Raw genomic sequence first — 24,227 nt, forward strand, 5'->3', positions numbered from 1 at the left:
GAGAAAAAGGAAAAGAGGGCTTACTCAGGGAAGGCCTCTTGGAGGAGATGTGCCTTCAATAAGGCTTCTAACAGTATTGTCACAGGATCACAACTAAGGGAAGTGGAAAAGTTCATGAGTGATGAGTTTTTGGAACTGCCAAGCTGGGTTATGCTTTCAGGAAGAGCCGTGAGGATGTACAACTCAGCTAAGAAATCACGCGACATGCTGAATATAACTTCAGGCCCCAGCTCCTGACAACACACCCTGAAACCTCATCATTCTCTGCAGGATATATTGATTTTACGGGGGCCAAGAAGAATGACTGAACTCACCAACTCTTTGAATACATTTACTGATTGCACCAGAAAATGTCCTCCTCAAAAATAAAAATCAAATGACTCAAAGGGAAAAGGTACTTTAGCAGACAGTTGTCTTGATTTTTGTTAGCTTTCCCTCCCATGTGTTCTGCTCACTCACCTATTTTTCTGCTCTGGGTCTCTTTTTTGTTAATCAATCGATAGTATTTATTGAGTGCCCGCAAAGCGTAGAGAAATATACTAGGCACTTGGGAGAAGACAGTAGAATTTTACTGAAATTCTTTGGGTTTAAACCATCACCCAGGGTTGTCTTATCAGAGTATCTGGTAACCGGAAATTGAAAACAATTGACTGGAAAAATGGAACCGATATCCTAAGCAATAACAAATGAATGAAACTTTTAACTGTTATTCATTTTTTATGAAATGTTTGAGAGTGGCTCAGATGAAGCACTTTTGAAAGAACAAGAAAAGAACACTGAATCAGCGTAGCTACTGAGCAGAATGTATGATTTCTCTCATTGGGGGCTCTAAAAGCCAATTATCAATCAATCAATCGTATCTATTGAGTGCTTACTGTGTGCAGAGAGAGCTCTGTTCCAAGTGCTTAGGAAATTACAATATAGCAGATTTGGTAGACACATTCCATGCCCACAAAGAGCTTATGGACTAGAGGGTGAGACAGATATTGATATAAATAAATTGATTACTGACATATTCATATAAATAAATGAAATGGCTTTCTAGAGTAACTTCTAGACTGTAAGCCCATTGTGGGTAGGGATTGAGTCTACCAACTCTTTTGAATTGTACTCTCCCAAGAGCTTAGTACAGTGCACAGCACCAAGTAAGCGCACAACAAACACCATTAACTGACAAGAGGGAAAGATGGAGATGGAGGTAGGGAAAGGGAAAAAGTAGGCCCTGAGAGAAGGAAGTTCATTTCCAAGCGTTCTGGTTCTCTACAGATTTCATTTCTATTTCTAAAGATCCCTGCTGGCATAGTGGCTAGAAGCATGGGTCAGAGGGTCATGGGTTCTAATCCCAGATCCACCACTTGTCTGCTATGTGACCTTGGACAAGTCACTTCACTTCTCTGGGTCTCAGTTACCTCATCTGTAAAATGGGGACTGAGACTGTGAACCCCACGTGGGACAGGGACTTTGTCCAACCTGATTTGCTTGCATCCAGTCCAGCACTTAGTACACTGCCTGGCACACAGTAAGCACTTAAATGCCACAATTATTGTTTTTATGATTACTATTATTATTTCACTGAATCCACATTATTTTTACTGTGAGGAAATACAGAGTCCAGCGGAGCTAATGGTCAATCAATCAATCGATTGACAGTATTTATTGGGAGCTTCTTTTGTACAGGGCACCGATTTTGGGGAGATTATAATGCAGTTAGTCATGATCCCTGTCCTCATGTGGTTTTCTGTCCTTTGGGAGAGGCAGACATTAAAATCAATTACAAGTAGACTGTGAGCCCGTTGTTGGGTAGGGACCGTCTCTATATGTTGCCAACTTGTACTTCCCAAGCCCTTAGTACAGTGCTCTGCACACAGTAAGCGCTCAGTAAATATGACTGAATGAAAGTAGGGGGAGCAACAGAGAATAAGGGTATATACATAGTGGGGATGGGAGAGAATACCTAAGTGCTTAGCAGGTGGACCTAGAGTGATTCAATAGTAAAGCTCAAAACAAAAATCACACCTTCTTCAAGAGAACAGACAAGTTTACCCAGGAGAGTATGGAGAAGCATCAAGCTGCTCCTTATTCCTTATTAATGCAGCCTAGAGCTTGTGATTGATAATAATTCTCCGTACTTACACGGTGCTTTTCAACCATTGATTTCAGATGCTTCATGCAATTAAACTGATTAAGTTTCTTAAATTAAAATCATTTCATTATGTAGCTCTATTAAATCACTCTGGGTATGGGACTCTCTCTCCCAGCTTTAAAAGTGCTTGCTTTATGTTTTGTCCTTTCCTAATTTCATTTACCATTTAAGACTGACGATTCTAAGGAATCTCCTATTTCAAGAACAAAAGGAGTCCATTCAGAATAAAGCTATCAGTGGAAGCGATGTTTGAATGCATACATCAAGAGCCCATCCTGCTGGAGGAAAATTCCTGCCACTGGACAAAGCGGGTTGCAGTAGAAAGAGAATAAACCAGAAACTCAAACTCAGAGGACCTGGCTTCTAATCCCAGCTCCACCATTTGTCTCCTGGGTGACCCTGGGTCAATCACTTATCTTCTCTGAGCCTCAGTTTCTTCATCTGTAACACATGGATAAGGTACCCGTGTGCCTCCCCCTTTATACTGTGAGCCCCATGTGGGACAGGGGTTGTGTGTGATCTAATTTGGTATCTAGCTCAGCATTTAGCACAGTGCTTGACATGTACGGAAGCACTTAACAAATATAACAGTTGTTACCAGGGTCAACAATTTTGGGCCAGAAGCCATCATGGGGCTCCATTAAAATTCTCGTGGCCATTCTGGTGGTCTGACCATTGTTCCCCTGCTTTTTCTTGTCTCTTCTTTGTCTCTGCGAGGCTCTTCATGGGATTCGAGATTTGGGAAAATAACAGAAACTGAGAGATGCATCAAGGTAGAAAATAGCCATAATAAAACTGCACAATCAAGGCAAAAAATTGCAAATGCCATGCTTAAAATCAAACACTCCTGTCAAGAAACTGTTCTCCCATCTGGACATAACTATGAGAAAGACACACCCTAATCCATGGTTTTCAGACTTTGAGAAAAGGCCTGAATCCATTTCACTGGGCTATTGAACTGTCAAATTTTTAAGTCTATGTGTTAACTGGATTCATTTACATTTTCTTCTCTCCACCTTTTCTAGTTTTTGCTGCCTCTTCTCATCACCAAACTTTTACCTCATTAAAATACTGGTGCTGCACTTCTTTAATAATTCCCCACCATGCTTCCACTCACAGTTCGGCTTTTAGGGAATCTTTATTTCCTTTGAAGACTTGGAAGTTGGAGCTCCAGCACAGAAGTAAAGAAATCAAATGCCGGATATTGCCACCTGGCTGGGAAATGCTACAGAACTAATCTACCTTCTTTGCCATACGTTAGTATTAATAGGAACTGTGATAAAGTTAAATTATGTAGTGCATGATTTCAGCGAAGTTAAGGATGACTTTTCCCATCCAATCCATGGGATGAATAACTGCTATTCAATCTCATCTCCTCTTTCCCACTCCCTTCTGCTTCGCCCTGACTTGGGGCTTTTATTCACCACTCCCTTCCCACCCCACAGCATTTATGCACATATCCCTAATTTATTTATTTATATCTTCTAGACTGTGAGCCCGCTGTTGGGTAGGGACCATCTCTATATGTTGCCAACTTGTACTTCCCAAGTGCTTAGTACAGTGAAGTAGAGGTTTGGAGACAGTTTCCCCCACTAGACTGTAGCTCACTGTGGGCAGGAAATGTGTCTGTTTATTGTTATATTGTACTCCCCCAAGTGCTTAGTACAGTGCTCTGCACACAGTAAACACTCAGTAAACATGACAATGAATTAATGAATAAAATAAATACACCCTTCATTTCCTAAGCTTTGTAGGGGCTCACAATTAAAACGGTTCACATAACTGACGTTTCCCAGAGGACAGGGCAATTCTTTTGAAGCTATGTTTTCTTTATTTCTGGGATCGTGCTTAGTATAGTGCAAGCGTTTGGTACAGTGCTTTAAACACAGTTAAGAACTCAATAAATGTTCTGGATTGATCTACTGGGAGCAGGGACAGGGCAGGAAAACCAGAACCTTCTAAGTATAGAAGATAGAATGCAGCCTGTATGAAAAAAAGAAATGCAGGGTAGTGGTCTGAGTCAACGACTAACTCTAAAAACCCTAAACTGTCACTACCGATGAAAGAATAGGCACCGTGAATCACTTTTGCTCTAAAGAAACAAGTTCTACCAGGACATGCTTCACTGTTGGAGAAGAGGAAAGACTCCGAGGTACTTTCCGTATTTCCAAATTCCACAAGAATGTAATGTGATACAGCCTGGCCCAGACCTCCCCTCTTGGGAGTGTGGTCCCGTTTTCTGAGGATTCCAACTCCCAACCCCAGGAATCTCTCCTCAGGTTAGCCAGGAACCTCGGAAGCCAGGAACCGCGGGCAGAGAGGGTAAAGTGAAGGCCCAGGCCTCTTACCATCAAATCCATCTTCTTCCGACCCTAGTTCGTCATCTGAGCAGATGTTCAGGACGTTGACCAGCATCTCTGTCACTGAGGAGAGAAATGAAGCAGGCAGTCTGAATTCTCACTCGGCCGTTTTTAATAAAGGCTGGCTTTTGGTTTTGGCATACAAACATGCATTACTCCCCTAAAAGAATTTCACTTACTCAAACTGACTCTGATTCATTACAGAATCTTCCAGGGGCAGGTAAGTAAGGGACCTAATATCTGATAGCTTCACCCTGGTCTCTTGGGCAAGCTCTGGGCAAAGCAGGGTTGAATCCTCCATGGTTGCAGCCATTTGTTCAATCCATTAATCAATCAATCGTATTTACTGAGCACTTATTGTGTGCTGAGCACGGTACTAAGTGCTTGGGAGAGTACAATATGATGGATGATCTGCAAGGCAGTGTTTCAAGGTGGTCTTGGGCTTCCAAACTCTGACTTTGTGCCAAGGCATTCACGGCTACCTTAGAAAGCAGCTACTGTGCCAAGCCTGAGAGGTGGGAGGTCTATGTGTCCTTCGGCTCATGCGTGTTTGTATGTGTGTGTGCGCTCATGTTTACTCTGTATACATCGCTAGCTTGCTAAACCGCTGTCAATCGCCCCTAAAGGATTTTGTGATTTATACTGGATTTCCAATTAATTGACCTTTAGACCAAGTCCAATTCTGGGCTTAAATTCTTTCCAGATTAACATTACGATTCATGTGCCAAAAGAGTGCTGTGCAAGAAGAGAGTTTTATTTACTGGATAACATGCTCGTTTTAGCTCTCCGGTTACATCAAAACTGGGAAATATCTACTTCTATATTTCGGTTTGGCAAAGATCAGGGACTGGCACAACTGTGCGTGGGGCAAACAGAGCCTAAAGAAGTCTTTAAACCAGAGAGTTTCTAACATGCAAAGGACAAACCCAAAGAATTACAAAAAAGTCAAATCTTTAACTGACACGGAAGGCAAAAATGTCACCGCCACTATGGGGACCGATCACCATTAATTGTGTTGCTAAGAAACCCAGTGCAGTGCTTGACACTAAGCAAGATGGCAACGTGAGCCCCTTCTCCGATGAGCATTGCCTTGCAAGGGCTGATGGGAAGAACCATCTAAATGGATAATATTTTAAATAATGTTCATGCCTCCTAGGCTCCAGGAATCCAGAAGGATCTTATCGGCCTGGATCTCAAATCCTTCAAATACTAAAAAATGGTATAACTTAGTTTTGATCAGTGTATGGATAATGGGGAATGCTGCCACAAATAAGCACAAGAAATTCAACCTTTTTTGAGAGATGAGTCAAAGTCAAGGGCGTGGTTTTAAACCAGGGGAAAGCAGTTTGAACTAGAGCGGTGGTTTGTCATGGATCAATCAATTGATCGTATTTATTGAGTGCCCACTGTGTGCGGAGCACTGTACTAAGCTCTTGGGAGAGTACATGACATCAGAGTTGGAAGACACATTCTCCGCCCACAATGAGCTTACAGTTTATAAGGATAGATGCTTCTTGATTTATATCTACTTTATTTTTTTAATGCTATTTGTTAAGCACTTTTTGTGTGCCTGGCACTGTACTAAGCGCTGGGGTAGATAGAAGGTTAGACACAGTACATGTCCCAAGTGGGGCTCAGTCTTAATTTCCATTTTACAGATGAGGTAACCGGCACAGAGAAGAGAAGTGGCTTTCCCAAGGTCACATGGCAGATGAGTGGCGGAGCCGCAATTAGAACCCAGGTCCTTCTGACTCCCAAGCTTGTGCTCTATCCACTAGGCCATGCAGCTTATCTCCCTGATTAAATTTTAGGCTTCTCAAAAAACTGTGTCTTTTCCTTCTTCTGTATGTTCTCCAAGTAGTAGTGTTGGTAGCAATAAAAGCATCTATTGGTTGTAATGCTCTGTATGAAGTGCTTGGGAAGTACAAAACAAAGAAGTGGTGCATACTCTGCCCACAAGGAGCTAAACTCTAACAGGGATGCAGACATAAAAATACTCAGAATAACCAAATTATATGTACAATTGAATAAATTCAGTTACCTCATCTGTGAAATGGGGATCAAGACAGTGAGACCCATGTGGGACAGGGACTGTGTCCAACCTGATTTGCTTGTATCCATCCCAGCACTTAGTACAGTGCCTAGCACATAGTAAGTGCTTAACAAATACCACAGTTATTATTATTATTATTTGATAATTCTCAAGTACACTGCACCAAATGGGTGCTAACTGCTACTACTACTACCACTATTAATAATAATACTAAGTAGTACTATGTACTATTATGAGAAGCAGAGTGGCTTAGAGGAAAGAGCCTGGGCTTGGGAGTCAGAGGTTGTGAGTTCTAATCCCAGCTCCACCACTTGTCAGCTGTGTGACTTCAGGCAAGTCACTTCACTTCTCTGTGTCTCAGTTAACTCATCTGTAAAATGGGGATTAAGACTGTGAGCCCCATGTGGGACAACCTGATAACCTTGTATCTACCCCAGCACTTAGAACAGTGCTTGGCACATAGTAAGCACTTAAAAAATATGATTATTATTATTATTACTACTACTACTATCACAGTAGTGCATAATGCAGTGCGTGCACACAGTAAGTGCTCAAACTCAAATTTGGGTTTACTTTCACCATCTTTTCTCTTTTCACAGAGATGAGAACTTGATGAAATGTCAGGACCAAAGAATAATGAAAAACAGATGGTCATGATTGCTTGGAAAAAGCCGACTCTAACTAGATTTCCACCTGGGTTTGAGAAATGCATTAGGCCAATCGACTTTTAGGACTCTATTATTTTTATTTCCTTTTTCTGCAGTTAAGTATTGGGAAATTTTGGCACTCTGATGCTACAGATTTGTCAAATGAGTTTTTCATTTGTTAGCTGGTTGTCCAGTGACTGTTACTGTGGTCATTCAGTTACTTTGGGGTCTTGAGCCAATATGCTTGCTGCCCTCCTTCTGGCTCCATAGGAGGGGTAAGGATCTCACCTAGGCCTCCTCTTCCCTCCCACAGACTTCATTCCCACCTCGCCCCGGTTACCTTACCTACCTTTTTCCCCCACAAAGGGTAGAGACCAAGTGAAAACATCCATGAAATTTGGAAGCCAGTATGGATGAGGAGAGCAGTTGAACTGTCTGATGTTCATAACATTGTTCTCATATTTCAATACTGCAGCTGAAACAATGAAAAAAGAAACCCGATTCATAAAATGCATTCTCCCTTCCATGCTCTGACCATTTTAGAACACGTCACCATAATCTTTTAGATTGCTGCGGCAGAGACTCTGAGATGCTTCGGTTATTTCTGGACACAAAATGAGCCTCGATGCGCGCCAATAGCTGGTGTGAATACAGGTTTGGGATCGGAAAACTCGATGATAATAACTGTGGTATTTGCTAAGGGCCTTCCGTATGCCAACACTGTATGAGATAATCAGAGTAGGTTCCATATGGGGCTTCCAGTTGAAGGGGGAGGGAGAAAAGGTATTTAACCACCATTTTAGTGCTGAAGCACAGAGAAGATAAGGGACTTGCCCAAGATCACACGGCAAAGCTGGGATTAGAACCTATCCCTTGACTCCATAGCCTGGACTCTTTCCCCTAAGCCAATGCTGCTTCTCTTTATAGAGAGGATTCAACCCAAAGCTGTCAGTGAATAATTTCCTATCCTAATGCACTGGATGACGCCCAGAAGAGTTTGTAAAACCAATTTGGTTAAATGTTTCTAACTATTTGATTCATTCCCTGTTTTCACAGGTACTCTCTGGTGGTGGCTAGAGCCCAGGCCTGGGAGTCAGAAGGTCATGGGTTCAAATCCCGGCTCCACCACTTGTCTGCTCTGTGACCTTGGGTAAGTCACTTTACTTCTCTGTGTCTCAGTTCCCTCATCTGTAAAATGGGAATTGAGGCTGTGAGCCCCACGTGGGACAGGGACTGTATCCAACCTGATTTGCTTGTGTCCACCCCAGAGCTTAATTCAGTGCCTGGCACAAAGTAAGTGCTTAACAAATACGATAATTACTATTCTCTACAATGTTTCCGGCAGAATAACGCTTCCTCCAGGAAGCCTTCCCTGACTAAGCCCTCCTCTCCTCTTCAACCATTTGCTCCTTCACTCATCCCCCTTCCCATCCCCACAACACATATGCATAAATCTGTAATTTATTCATTTATCTATTTATTTTTATTAATGTCTGTCTCCCCCTCTAGACTGTGAGCTTGTTGAAGGCAGGAATGTGTCTATTTGTTGTTATATTGTACTCTCCCAAGTACAGTGCTTTCCACACAGTAAGTGTTCAGTAAATATGACTGACTGAATGGATGGATGAATAACCCATTTATTATTCTTGTAAACTAGGTCACTTGGGACAATCTTAGGTGAATGAGTCATACCTTTTTGGAAGTTATGGGAGTTGAGGGACCATAGGAAAAACCGTGAAGTTTATTCCTTCAGGAATCTGGACCCTCTGTAACACCAAAGCTAGAATATGTTGAAACTAATCTGTACTGAGCATGTTCCAAGTTCAGATGTGAGGTGCAAAAAATTACATTGATTCTTTCATTCTGGCAATTCATTCAGTTGTATTTATTAAGCATTATTATTAATCATCATCATCATCATCAATCGTATTTATTGAGCGCTTACTGTGTGCAGAGCACTGTACTAAGCGCTTGGGAAGTACAAATTGGCAACATATAATATTAATGCTTATAATAATAATTATTAATTATTATTATTAGTAGTAGTCTTATGTATTATTAGGGGAAGCAGCATGGCTCAGTGGAAAGAGCCCGGGCTTTGGAGTTAGAGGTCATGGGTTGAAATCCCAGCTCCGCTACTTGTCCACTGTGTGACTTTGGGCATGTCACTTAACTTCTCTGGGCCTCAGTTCCCTCTTCTGGAAAATGGGGAGTAAGACTGTGAGCCCCACATGGGACAATGTGATCACCTTGTAACCTACCCAGTGCTTAGAACAGTGCTTTGCACATAGTAAGTGCTTCTTAAATGCCATTATTATTATTATTATTATTATTATTATTATTATTATTAAGTGCTTAATGTGTGCAGAGTACTGTACTAAGTGTTTGGGAAAGTACAGCAAAACAATAACCTGCCCACAATGAGCTCACAGTCTAGAGTGATTAAAGCATTGGTGCAAGATAGGATGGTCAATTCCACTAAACTCTAAGTTCTCTGTGGGCAGGAATCATGTCTACCTACTCTGTTGTACTGCCCTCTCTCAAGTGCTTAGTACAGTTCTCTGCATGCAGTATGCTCTCAATACTACTGATTCAATGACAGATGATCTCAGGCCATTTATTTATTTAACCCAAATTGTCTGGGTTGGTCTAATCCAATCCAGGATCTAGCCCAGCAGAATTGGGACATAAATTCAACTTTAGAACAGTCACTCAATCAACTGTATCTACTGTATCAATCAACTGTGCTTGAGAAGCAGCGTGGCTCAGCAGAAAGAGCCCGGGCTTGGGAGTCAGAGGTCGTGGGTTCTAATCCCAGCTCTGCCACTTGTTCCTGTATGACTTTGGGCAAGTCGCTTAACTCCTTTGTGCCTCAGTTATCTCATCTGTAAAATGGGGATTAAGACTGTGAGCCCCATGTGGGCCAACCTAATTACTTTGTATCTACCCCAGCGCTTAGAACAGTGCTTGGCACATAGTAAGCGCTTAACAAATACCAGCATTATTATTATTCCTGAGCACTTACTGAATCTCAAAAACTGTACTAAGGGATTAGGAGAGTACAATATAATAGAGTTGGTAGACAAGTTTCCTGTCCACATTGGGTTTACAGGGGGAGATAGATATTAATATAAATAAATAAGTTATAGATATGTACGTAAGTGCTGTGGGACTGGGAGGAGGGGATGAATAAAGGGAGCAAGTCAGGGTGACGCAAAAGGGAGTGGGAGAAGAGGAAATTAGGGTTTAGTCAGGGAAGGCCTCTTGGAGGAGATGGGCCTTCGATAAGACTTTGAAAGTGGGAGAGTCATTGTCTGTTGGATACCAATCAATCAATCAATCGTATTTATTGAGCGCTTACTGTGTGGATATGAAAAGGGAGGGGGTTCCAGGACAGAGACCGGACGTGGGCAAGATGTCAGTAGTGCGATATACGAGACTGAGGTACAGTGAACAAGATGGATTCCTTTGAGGAAGCACGACTGAAACGAGGAGTTACGATCAAATTGAGTTTTGATGTGAAATGCATTATTCATTACATTTCTAACTCCTCCCTCCTCCTTTCCTCTCCCCTTTTTATTTAGTCTTTGGGCATTCAAACCTACTTTAAGACACAGCACACAATCAAAATTGCCTGAAAACATTGCAATTATTATTAGGTTCATGTGGAGCTTAGACGAGAAACAAAATACACACAACTTCCACTTACTTTCAGTACATCACCAGTGTCCGTATAATACAATCTCTTTCTCCTCCTTCCTTGCGTCTACTCCATTTTGAAAACTGAATATTCACAGCAGCGGCTCACTTATCCTTAAATCTTTTGGAATATTTTCCAGCCATTAATGACATTTTGTGAAAAGAAACTTCTCTAAGCCTCCTCTATCAGGTTTTAAGTGGGTGAAAGATAAGGAAAAATAGTTTCAAAGAAGCAAGCCGCACAGTGAACCGAGTCCTGGTAAAGAGCTAGAAGCTTATGAATTCTGGTTTCAGCTCTTCGACATTCTAATTTGGCCTTGTGAAATTCACTTGGCTTCTCTATCAGAAAACTGGGGAGTATAATGTTTGCCACAAAACTCGCGAGTGCCTGGATCATAGCAGGCACTGTGAAATACTTACCATGCTGGTGATGACGTGAATCACTCTTCCAAGTGCTTAGTATAGTGCTCCACACACAGTTAACTCCAAATAAATATGACTGACTGAATGAATGACAGCTATGATGTAGTGATAGAGACCCAGACTATGGCACTAAGCACTTAACGAATACTACCATTAATATTAATAAGACTTTCTGGGTGTCCCAAAATTGGAGACAGTTATTAAGCAGCCACCTAGGACCTAGAAGTTTAAAGATGGTCAAGTGATGAGGCGATTTTCTACCCTCTATTCATTTCCTTTGATACCCTTACACCAAACTAAAATTGGAGAGACCAAATCTAGAAACAAAACTCTCAACCTCTAGACTGTAAACTTGTCTCTACACTGAAGCTCATCTCTAGACTGTAGGCTCACCTCTAGACTAAGCTTGCTGTGGGCAGGGAATGTGTCTATTTATTGTTATATTGTACTTTCCCAAGTGCTTAGCACAATGCCCTGCAAATAGTAAGCACTCAGTAAATACTACTGAATGAATGAACACAACATGACCAGATACAATTTCTGTACTGACCAAGTCAAATTAAAAGGAACTCCTGGGAAACCTGACAAGAGAGGGGGAAATGATCTCTTTATATAAAAAATGAAAAGGAAATATTTCCAATTTCCATTCACATTATTATTACAAATAAAATAACCTGCTGATAAAAATGATATTCTGTCTAATTACACTAGAGGGCACTAGTGTTTCTAATCTAAATTATTTTTCATTTCCTAAGTGTTCTAAAAGAACATTTTAAAATAAAACCACATAGTTAACAGATTCAATTTCCAAGCAACAGTGAATGTCCATATGCAAACAATTACAAAATGACCCCGTGTGTAAGAAATGCAGGACATATCGTATTTGTAAATTGCAAACCTAATGTCATTATTAGATTGTCATGAGAATCCAATGTAGTCATCAGTGACCAGAGCATTGACTGAGTTATCATACTTCAGAATTTAGTATCAAATACACACACACACATGTCCCCTCCCCTTCACCGCCCCCCCCCCCCCCCCCCCGCAAAAAAAAATCAATCCCAAACATTGGAAGCAAGGCCTAATAGCTTGAAAAAGCTTTTGGGAGTCAGAGGATGCAGGTTCTAACCCCAGCTCTGTCACTTGTCTCCTGTGCGACCTTGGGCAAGTCATTTTACTTCTAGGTGCCTCAGTTACCTCATCTGTAAAATGGGGATTAAGACTGTGAGCCCCATGTGGGACAGGGATTGGGTCCAACCTGACCAACTCGTATGTACCCCACTGTTTAGTACAGTGTCTGGCACATAGTAAGCACTTAACAAATACAATTGAAAACAAAAAACCTCTTGTACCTCCTCCACTATAGCCCGCAATGCCTGCCACTCACTTCAAGTGGGAATGTAAAATACGATTTAACAAGATGTTCTTCTGTGTTGTACATGAAACACACTTGGGTTCAGTCCAGTGTTTGTCACCTGTTTTCTAGTACATGATTTTGGCCTTTAAAAACAATTGGACCACCAGTAAAATCCCAAATATTTATGTGAGTCTCTCTGCTTCTGCAGGGAGTGTGAACAAACCATTAACAAACCGGACTGATATAATCTTACGATACATATTTGATTCATGGCAAGAGATCAAAAGAATAGTAATTAAAGATACGAATTGAGGTAAAGATGCCTGGGGTCACTTTAAATAATTTAAAATGACAGTTTAGAAGTGGACATTTTACAATCTACCCAGGGAGGAAGACACTCTGGCCTAGTAGTAAGAACACAGACCAGGGAGTTGAAGGACCAGGGTTCTAATTATTATTCATTCATTCATTCAATCAATCGTATTTATTGAGCACTTACTGTGTGTATTATTATGATGGTATTTATTAAGCACTTACTTTGTGTCAAGCACCGTTCTAAGTGCTGGGATAGATACAAGATAATGGGCTCACAGTCTTAATCTCCATTTTACAGATGAGGGAACTGATGCCCAGAGAAGTGAAGTGAGTTGCCCAAGGTCACACAGCAAACAAGTGGCGGAGCCGGAATTAGAGCCCACGACCTCAGATTCCCAGGCCGAGGCTCTTGCCACTAAGCCACGCTGCTTCGAATCCCAGCTCCACCAATTGTCAGGTGTGACTTTGGGCAAGTCACTTACCTTCTCTGCGCCTCAGTTACCTCATCTGTAAAATAGGGACTAAGACTGTGAGCCGCAAGTGGGACAATCTGACCACCTTGTATCCTCCCCAGCGCTTAGAACAGTACTTTGCACATAGTAAGCGCTTAACAAATGCCATTATTATTATTATTAATATTATTATTATTATTAATCAAATCCCAGGTCGGCTATTTACCTGTTGTGTGACCTTGGGAGACTCACTTAACTTTTCTGGGCCTCCGTTCTCTCATCTACGAAAAGGGGATTCGATACTTGTTCTCTCTCCTACTTGGACAGTGTGGCCATGAGAAACCTGATGATCTTGCATCTATCCTAGAGCTTAGTACAGAGCTTAGCACACAGTAAGCACTTGGCAAATACCACAATCATCATTACTATTAAATTCCAGGTAGGGGGAAGAAGGACTTGAAAATCTGAATACAAGTGATATAGGGAAATGGAGGGGAGAGGGAGAGTAGCCTGATGGTTGTGGTCTTTTCTAACCAGACGGCTCCCACCTGGAGACCAATGGCCCTCAGACTGAGAAGATGGGATTTCTGAGGGAAGCAGCATGGCCTCATGGATAGGGCGCGGGCCTGGGAGTCAGAAGGACCTGAGTTCTAATCCTGCCTCCTCCACTTGTAAGCTGTATGACCTTGAGTAAGTCACTTTACTTCTCTGTGCCTCAGTTAACTCATCTGTAAAATGGGGGTTAAGGCTTTGAGCCCAGTGTGGGACAGAGACTATGTCCACCCCAATTACCTTGCATCTACCCCAGCACTTAGTAGAGTGCCCGGCATATAGTAAGTGCTTAACAAATACCACAATTTTTATTATTATTTTCTTCCAGAGAGGCTGGGGCAGCATTAAGTGCTAAGAGCTTGGGCCTGGGAGTAAGAGGACCTGTGTTCTAATCCCAGATTCACCACTTGCCTGTTGGGTGACCTTGGGCAAGCCACTCAATTTCCCTGTGCCTGTTTCCGCAACTGTAAAAGTAGGGATTCAATCCCTGTTCTCCCTCCTACCCTGACTGTGAGCCCCATGTGGGAACGGGGCTGGGTCCGACTGGTTTATCTACCTTAGTGCTTAGAACTGTGCTCGACACACAGCAAGCGTACCACGTACCATAATTATTATTAGAGGAGGAGAAGAAAGAAAATGAAGAAGAGAAGGAGGAGGAGGAAGAGGAGAAAAAGGAAGTGGAGGAGGAGGAGGAGGCAGGAGACATGAGGAAGGGGAGAAGGAAAAAAATGGGGAAGAGAAGATGGAAGGGAAAAGGGAGAGGCATGATGAGAAATAGGAGGCATGAATAAAGGGAAGAGAGAAGGGGGAGGAGGAAAGAAAGATGAGAAAGGAAAGGGGGGGAAGAAAGGGAAAATTGAAGGGAGGAAGTCGGGGAGAAGAAGGGAGTGGTGGGGAGATGAAGACGGAAGAGGAGGAAGACCTTAGATTCAATCTCACCCAAGGCACTGAACACACTAAATGGGGTAGCCACTCTCTTGGGGTTATGTTTTAATTCCCTTAACACCAGTGGGAGTTACAAGACATTAGATGAACTATAACAACAAAAAGCACAGTGTTAAGTCACGATTATCACTGAACAGAATTCATTCCATTGACTGGCTATTGCTATTGGAGTCACTGGGGAGGGGGGAAATAAGGCTAGCTGAAGACCAGGATGGTTCATGGGAATTCACATGACAGCAACATGGCTTCAGAGTGGATTTCCTGCCATTTCAACTACGAAATGAACAACTATGAAATTGTTAGGCTCTTATTCTGTGTCAAGCACTGTTCTAAGCACAGGGGTAGAGACAAAATCTTCAGGTCAGACAGTCCCTGTCCTACATGGGATTCAGTCTAAGTGGGAGGAAGATGTATTGAATCCCCATTTTACAGATGAAGTAACTGAGGCACAGAGTAAGTTAAGTGACTCGCCTAAGGTCACCCAGCAGAAAAGTGGCAGAGTTGGGATTAGAATCCAGGTTCTTCTGATTCCCAGGCCAATGCTCTTTCCATTAGGCCATGTTGCTTCCCTGCTCTGCTATTTGCCTGTTCTGTGACCTTAAGAAAGTCACTTAACTTCTCATGCCTCAGTTTCTTCATCTGTAAAATGGGGATTACATTCTACTAATTAGACTGGGAGCCCCATGTGGGAGAGGGATTATTCTGCATCTATTCCAGGATTTAGTTACAGTACTTGGCCCATATTAAGGGTTTATCTAGTACCATAAAAAAAACCAGCAATAACAAAAGAAAAAAATAGGAACTTTCTCTGGCCCTGACAAAACAATATAGTAGCATATGACTACTGAATTTCTTGCTACTGCTAGTATCTATAATTCCAGTGAAAGAGAAGTCATGAGCAGATAGGAAGCCACAGATAATGAAATAACTAATCCTTATTACATGGATGAATTTGATTTTCACAGATACACTGCACTCCTTCAGAGTCCAGTGGTGACATTGCTGACAGGGAGATTTTATCCAAATGTATGAGTGTGGAATATTTCAGACGATCCCTTCCACTCACTGCTCACATATAGATGGTCCCTTGTTGCTCTACCTTTTTTAATGATACTAATAATGGCATTTATTAAGCACCTACCATGTGCATAGCATTGTTCTAAGTGCTGGGGAGGCTACAAGGTGCTCAGGTTGTCTCACGGGGGGCTCAGTCAATCCCCATTTTACAGATGAGGTAACTGAGGCACAGAGAAGTTAAGTGACTTGCCCGAAGTCACACAGCTGACAACTGGCGGAGCCGGGATTTGAACCCATGACCACTGACTCCAAAGACCAGGCTCTTTCCACTGAGCCATGCTGCTTCTCTTTTTACCAGTATTTACTGGGTGCTTACTGTGTGCAGAGCACTGCATTAAGTGCTTGGGAGAGTACAATATAATAATAAATGGACACATTCCCTGCCCACAATGAGCTTACAGTGTAGAGGAGAGGATGCAGACATCAATACAAATAGATTAATTACAGACCTGTACATAAGTGCTGTGGGGCTGGGAGGGGAAAAGAACAAAGGGAGGAAATCAGGGCAATGCAGAAGGGAGTGGGAGAAGAGGAAAGGGGGGCTTAATCTGTGAAGGCCTCTTGGAGGAGATGTGACTTCAATAAAGTTTTGAAGTGGTGGGAGGGTAATTGTCTCTCTCATTCTGGGAGTTGGGAAACTGTGCCCTAATCCCGGCTCCACAACTTCTCCGCTATGTGACTCTGGACAAGTCACTTATCTGTGTCTCAGTTTCCTCATTTGTACAACTGGAATTCAATACATGTTCTCCCTCATCCTTCTAGACTGTAAGCCCACTGTTGGGTAGGGACCGTCTCTATATGTTGCCAACTTGTACTTCCCAAGCGCTTAGTACAGTGCTCTGCACACAGTAAACACTCAATAAATACAATTGATTGATTGACTGATTAAAATGTAGTTCCCGGATGGGACAGGGACTGTGCCTGGTTGGAGTTTAGTTCAATCCCTGGGGCATAGAAAGAACTTAACAAGTTCCCTTCTTTTTCTTATTATTACAAGCATTACCTCAATGTTGGTGAACTGACAGTGGCCCTGACCTCATTTTTTTTTGTGCTACTGCCTCGCCTTTTTGCCTAACTATCCAATTATCTGGGATTAATTTGACTTCTCTAGAATTTAAATTCAGCACCAAAGCTCTGCCTGTGTCTCACAACCACAGAGAAGCTTCTACAGAACAACTGTTCTATACAGCTTGATCTGAATCTCAGGAAGTAGAGTGGCCAAGTGGATAGAGCATGGGCCTGGGAGTCAGAGGATCTGGGTTCTAATCCTGGCTCCACCACTAGTCTGCTGTGTGATCTTGGGCAACTCGTTTAACTTCTCTGTGCCTCAGTTACCTAATCTGTTAAATGGGGATTCAACCCCTGTTCTCCCTTCTACTTGGACTGAGAGCCCCACGGGGGACAGGGACTGTTTCCATTCTGATTATTTTGAGTCTGTTGTCTGGTTGGCTGCTGCAGAGCTTCAGTTTCCTCTGAGCTCAGTGTTAATAATAATAATAATAATAATTATTATTATTATTATTATTATTCTGGCATTTGTTAAGTGCTTACTATGTGCCAAGTGCTGGGGCAGATACAAGCAAATCGGGTTGGACACAGTCCCTGGCTCGTGTGGGGCTCAGTCTCAATCCCCATTTTACAGGTGAGGTAATTGAGACACAGAGAAGTGAAGTGACTTGCCCAAGGTCACATAGCAGACAAGTGGAGGGGCCGAAATTAGAACCCATGACCTTCTGAATCCAAGGCCTGTGCTCTATCCACAACTCCATGCTGCTTTCCATTTGGCTGATTTGGAAAAGTGGACTAAGATGATCTGTATATCTTCTTGGGAGGGTGGGTTTACAGTCTAGCTCAATTTGCTTTAGAAAGTCATGCTTGAAGATGCAACAGGGAAGCTAGGAATTGGTGTTAACCATCTTAAAAAAAAAAAAATCAACTCTGACCCTAAGCAAAGTTCTTCGGACCCTCCCCTGGCCCTTACCCTGGTCCGCTCCCATCTTAAAACCTCGTTCAAAATACGTCACATGCTCTCGGTTCCCAATGGCTTGAAGGCATAGAAGCCTGTGGTAATAGAAAAGCCACATTTCAGTGGAAACCATGACCACAGGAATTGACAGTGAAAGCCAGCCAGCCTGCATTTATTTTCTTTTCAACAAGACAGCCCTGTGTAAGGGCTGAGGCTGTGCTCTTTCCTCTGATCTTCCTCTAGACTACTGGCTCCTTGTGGGAGATCGTGCTCTCCCAAGCGCTTAGTACAGTGCTCTGCCCAAAGCAGGCGCTTGATAAATACGATTAATTGATCTGACACCGTGAGATCCAAGACACCTCCAAAACGGAGAGCAAGCAGAGCCTGGAACCCAGGTAATGGGGAATGCCAAGGTCACAGGGCCTTCAGGAGCTGCACAGAACGCACTCAATAACTACCACTCACTGATGGCTAAAGAAAACACTAGACTAGCCTGGTGGCCCTGAGCCAAACAAGGGCAGATGATCATCTAGTGATACACTACCATCCCACTGGTTACTCTATTGTTCTCTGTAACCTCTTCTGGCTAAGTAAATTCATGATTTCTTTGGAGGATTATGCAAAGTAGATAATGGGGAAAAATCAACTGCTTTAGGGCATGCGGAGTCTTTAAGCAGGCCGGAATACCAAAGCAGGAAATTTGGCAGGCAAATGATTCTATTTTGGGCCTTAATGTTTTTCTTTACAGACTGAATTAAATATTGAACTGTGGTCACACACACACACACACACACACACACACAAACACACATATTTAAACACACACCCCATCCCTGTGCCTACCATGTTTAGTAGCCACATAGTTGTAGTGATCAGAAAAGGTGATGGGTTCCATGTCCTTGTATCTTGGCTAATAATAATGTATTTGTTAAGTGCTTACTATGTGCCCGGCACTGTACTAAGTGCTGGGATAGATATAAACAAATCAGGTCATAGACCCTGTTCCACGTGGGGCTCACAGTCTTAATCCTGATTTTACAGGTGAAGTAACTGAAGCCCAGAGAAGTGAAGTGACTTACCCAAGGTCACACAGCAGACAAGTGGTGGAGTCTGCATTAGAACTCAGGTCCTTCTAACTTTCAAGCCCATGTTCTATGCACTGGGCCACGCTAAGCAGAAAAGATGGCTTCTAACAGCCATGGAGTAGCCTGGCTCAGGAGCCCCAGGGAAACTAGGCAAGTGAATCTAGGTTAGGATGGATATATAATGAAAATTGGGATATTTGCTAAATGCTTACTATGTGGCAAAACAGTAATACACACAGTCTATGTGGAAGGGAGAATGGCTATCTACATCCCCATTCTACAAATGAGGTCACAGAGGAAGTGAAATGACCCTCCCAAGGTCACACAGCAGGCAAGTGGCAGAGCAAATCAATCAATCAATCAATCAATCAATTGTATTTATTGAGCGCTTACTGTGTGCAGAGCACTGTACTAAGCGCTTGGGAAGTACAAGTTGGCAACATATAGAGACAGTCCCTACCCAACAGTGGGCTCACAGTCTAAAAGACATACAGGTTAGACATACTCATTCAATCATATTTATTGAGCGTTTACTGTGTGCAGAGCACAGTACTAACCGCTTGGGAAAGTACAATACAGCAATAGAGACAATCCCTGCCCACAACAAGTTCTGTTCAATGTGGGGCTCACAGTCTTAAATGTCATTTTACAGATGAGGTATCTGAGGCCCAGAGAAGTGACTTGCCCAAGGTCATGCAGCAGACAAGTGGCAGAGCCGGGATTAGAACTCAGGTCCTCTGATTCCCAGATGTGGGCTCTTTCCAGTACGCCATGGTGTAATCGGTGTAACCCAGTAAGTCTCATCCTCTGCTGGCTGGCAGACAAAACCCCTTGCTACTATTCTGGAGGGGAGACCATGTGAGATTGTGCCCACATTGAGCAGACATTTATACTGCACCCAAGCCTTATGGGAGCAGCTTGGCCTTGCAGAAAAACTCATAAAAATCAAGGTTGAGAAGCAGTGTGCCCTAATGGAAAGAACACAGGATTGAGTGTCAGGAGACCTGGGTTCTAATTCTAGAAGCCGAGTGGCTTAGTGGATAGAGCACGGTCTGGGAGTCAGAAGGTCCTGGGTTCTAATCCCAGCTCTGCCATTTGTCTGCTGTGTGACCTTGGGCAAGTCACTTCACTTCTCTGGGCCTGTTACCTCATCTGTAAAATGGGGATTAATAATAATAATAATAATAATAATAATAATAATAATGTTGGTATTTGTTAAGCGCTTACTATGTGCCAAGCACTGTTCTAAGCACTGGGGTAGATACAAGGTCATCAGGTTGTCCCATGTGGGGCTCACAGTCTTAATCCCCATTTTACAGATGAGGTAACTGTGAGCTCTATGTGGGACAGGGACTGTGTCCAACCCCAACATTTTGGTGCTTAGAACAATGCCTGGCACATAGTAAACGCTTAACAAATACCACAATTATTATTATTATTTTTCTTTCGGGTGACCTTGGGCAAGTCAATTAACCTCCATACCTCAGTTTCATCACCTGTGAAACGGGGATGAAATGTCAGTTCTCTTTCAGCCTCAGATTGTGAGAGCCCCAGGTGGGACTGGGGCACGGACGGATGGACACACACACACAAACACGCATGCACTATGTAGACATGCTCTTTTCAGCTGCTCCCCTGCATTCACAACCTTTCTCTCTCTCTCTCTCTGTTTAGTGGTATTTGTTAAGTGTTTACAGTATGCCAGGTACTGCCAGGTATTGAGAAGCAGCGTGGCTCAGTGGCAAGAGCCTGGGCTTGGGAGTCAGAGGTCATGGGTTCAAATCCTGCCTCTGCCAATTGTCAGCTGTGTGACTTTGGGCAAATCACTTAACTTCTCTGTGCCTCAGCTACCTCATCTGTAAAATGGGGATTAAGATTGTGAGCATGAGGGAAAACCTGATCACCTTGTATCCCCCCCAGCACTTAGAACAGTGCTTTGTACATAATAAGCATTTAACAAATGCTATTATTATTATTATTATTATTATTACTGCATTAAATTCTGGGGTAGATGCAAGGTTGGACACAGTCCCTGTCCCACATGAGGCACATAGTCTTAATCCCCACTTTACAGATGAGGTCACTGGGGAACAGATAAATTAAGTTACTTGCTCGATGTCACACGGCAGACAAGTGGCAGAGCTGGGAACCTAGGTCCTCTGACTCCCAGGTCCAAGCTCTTTCCACTAGGTTATACTCACTCTCTCTCTCTCTCTCTCTCCCTCCCTCTTTCTCTTCCTCTCTCTTTCTGTCTCCCTCTCTCTCTCCCCATCTTCCTCTCTGTGGTGGTAAGGTGGTAAGGTCAGTCCACTTGGTTTTCTGCAGAACGAAGGTACCCATATTTAAGTGATTAGTGGGATTTATCTCTCTCTCTGTCTCTCTCTCGGAGGTGGTAGTGGGGAGGAAACACGTGCAGTCCCTGAGGATTCAGTCAGCCCCGGTTTTTTGCAGAATGAAGACACCTGTATTTACGGGATTAATGGGATTTACTCTTCGACTCTGGACCTCCCAGGAGAGCTTCCTTCCTTACCCTTCTCTCCATTCATTAAGGGTTTCAAATAGGAAACAAGTTGGCAGTAAGCCCAAAACATAGAGGGTTTTAGAGCAGGGGCCCTGTGGCTCTTCTGATGGATTTTTCACTGGATACACAGAAATTGAAAACTGGGGAGGCTTTGGGAAAACTTTTGTAAAAAGGGGAGAATGAATTATTTATATTAAGATCATCTAAAAGCTACTCCAACTCACACTGCATGAATGATTTATAGAGTTGACTCTTCGGTGCTGGTGGATGAATAATCTTGAAATGATCACAAATGACCCTTCAATTTAAAGCCTCTATCCTCCATTATTAAAACTCTGTCGAAACACGCTGTGCCACCGAAAAGTAAAGGCAAAACGAGCAGGGAAATAATAGATAGGTAAAATCCAGGCACTCAAGTCTCATCTGCATAACGGCATTCAGGAGGAATAAAGCAAATGTTAAGTACCCAGGTCTAAGATTGAGGGATTAAAAACTCTTTAAAATTACTAATAGAGCAATCTAACAATCAATCATATTTATTGAGTGCTTACTGTGTGAAGGTCACTGTACTGAGGGCTTGGGAGAGTAAAATGCAACAGAGATGGTAAGCATGTTTCTTATCCACAAAGAGCAGATACATAAAAAAAATTCAAAATGACAACAGAAAAATCAATTCCATGCATAACCAAATTTTAAAAACTAATTTTGTACATTTTAAGGGAAAAATTGAAGTAGAAAGAGGAAAATCATTTGCATGAGCCCATTGTTGGGTAGGGATTGTCTCTATCTGTTGCTGACCTGTACTTTCCAAATGCTTCAATACAGTGCTCTGCACACAGTAAGCGCTCAATAAATACGATTGAATGAATGAATGAATGAATGAACAACTACTACAACAAAGAAGCTGCATGGAGGAGTGGATAGAGGTAGGGCCAAAAAGTCAGAGGCCATGGGTTCTAATCCCTGCTCTGTCACTTGTCTGCTGTGTGATTTCGGGCAAGTCACCTCACTTCTCCGTGCCTGTTACCTCATCTATAAAATGGGGATGAAGAGTGTGAACCCCATGTGGGACAGGGACTGTGTCCAACCTGAACAACTTGTATCTACCCCTGCACTTAGAACAGTACCTGGCACAAAGGAAGAGCTTAACAAGTACCATAATTATTATTATTATCATTACAACATCTCCTCGGTACTAGATTTATTGAACCTCAAGGGCAGGTGACTTGAAAAACTATGCTCCATTAGATTGCAAGCTCCTGGAGAGTAGAAATTATGTCTAATAACTTTATCATACTCTTCCAAGAGTTCAGTACAGGACTCTACATAGAGTAAGTGCTTCATGAATATCGCTGCTTGATTATCACTGGCACACTATACTGACTCATATATTTCTTAATGTCCTCTGTCTGTAGCTTGAATTTGGTTCCCATGAGAATTAACACAGCCCTCTCTATCCTGCAAAACATTGTCCCATGTCATTGTTCATCTTAGACTGCCAATCCCATGAGGCCAGTAGGTAAATCCATTTCAATAATCTTTTTCAGACCCAACAGTTGCTTAACAAAGGATTAAAGTGCTTAATTTTCCCTTCCACTTGTGTCTGAAGGGTGGAAAGGAAATGGAGCCATTCAGAATTCTTCAAATGGGGAAATTTGCAGAACAGCTGGAAATTCATAACCTGTATTAACAGTAATTTATCAGTTTGGAAGCCAAACTTTTGAAGAGTAAACATTTTTATTTGGTATTTGGGATTATCTGAAATTTGGGATTATTTCAGATGGCGAAGGCCTCCTTTCGGAGCAGGACTCAAACTGGGCTGGAAATAGGGAAAATAATTTTGTACCTTTGTAATAAAAAATTCCACGAATCTCCAAGGAAATAGAGGAAATACCATTCTGGGAATATGGCCCAGAGAAAGGGGAATAGAATACCCCTCTATTAGCCAAGTGCTTATGTTCCAGGAAATCAAATCCACATATTCCCTATGTACACTAGCACCAATTCAAGCCTAAAGATGGAAATACAAGTCTTTTGGGGCTGGGAATTCCCACACAAAAACAAATCCGCCCAGTTTGCTCCCTACTGAGTGAGCTGTATCAAAGGAAAGCATATTTTAAAAAGGCAACCAATAGGTTAAAGACATTTGCTTCGAGATGTTCAAGTGTGGGAAAGTGAATAAAGCAGGCTTAAAAAATCTCAGCTTGGGGGTACATTCTTTATCTCTAAAGACTAAATCTAAACTATGCTTTCTCGAGTTTGCTGAGCTTTCCATAAGACACATTTTACTGAGCCTCTGTTTAGCCTTTGTAAAGATTGCCGAGGAGGGAGATTTTGTAATTTCCCTTGGTGTAGATAGCCCTGTCCTGAGAACATTCAGATTTCTAACTTATTTCTCTAACTTTCATCTCCCTTGGGCAGGCATTAGAGGTGTCAGGAAAGCACTGTGCTAAACCACTGACAGAATTAAGAGTGAAGTTGCTGCCCCACAGAAGCTGCTTCACTGTGAGCTTCCAAAAACTCATCCAGACATTGCAGCTTGGTGTGCTGGATGTACTAAACAGTGAGCAGTTACATACTTGCCATCCAGCTCGCAACTTATTCAAAAAAGACAGAGAGGACGACCCAATGC

The 24,227-nt window shown here is 42.5% G+C and overlaps 1 protein-coding gene across 2 annotated transcripts in view; it reads right to left on the reverse strand.

Annotated features, from left to right (window-relative positions):
• PPP3CA (protein phosphatase 3 catalytic subunit alpha) overlaps positions 1-24,227 on the reverse strand; it is a 418,818-nt gene that overhangs the window by 24,680 nt on the left and 369,911 nt on the right. For both annotated transcript variants that reach the window (XM_038769130.1, XM_038769128.1), the window contains exons 9-10: positions 7,553-7,678; positions 4,492-4,566 (exon numbers count right to left, since the gene is read on the reverse strand). In XM_038769130.1, coding sequence (XP_038625058.1) covers positions 4,492-4,566; positions 7,553-7,678 — 201 coding nt within the window. The remainder of the gene's footprint in view (positions 1-4,491; positions 4,567-7,552; positions 7,679-24,227) is intronic.

Source organism: Tachyglossus aculeatus, chromosome X5 (assembly GCF_015852505.1).
Source record: "Tachyglossus aculeatus isolate mTacAcu1 chromosome X5, mTacAcu1.pri, whole genome shotgun sequence".
Lineage (NCBI taxonomy): Eukaryota > Metazoa > Chordata > Mammalia > Monotremata > Tachyglossidae > Tachyglossus > Tachyglossus aculeatus.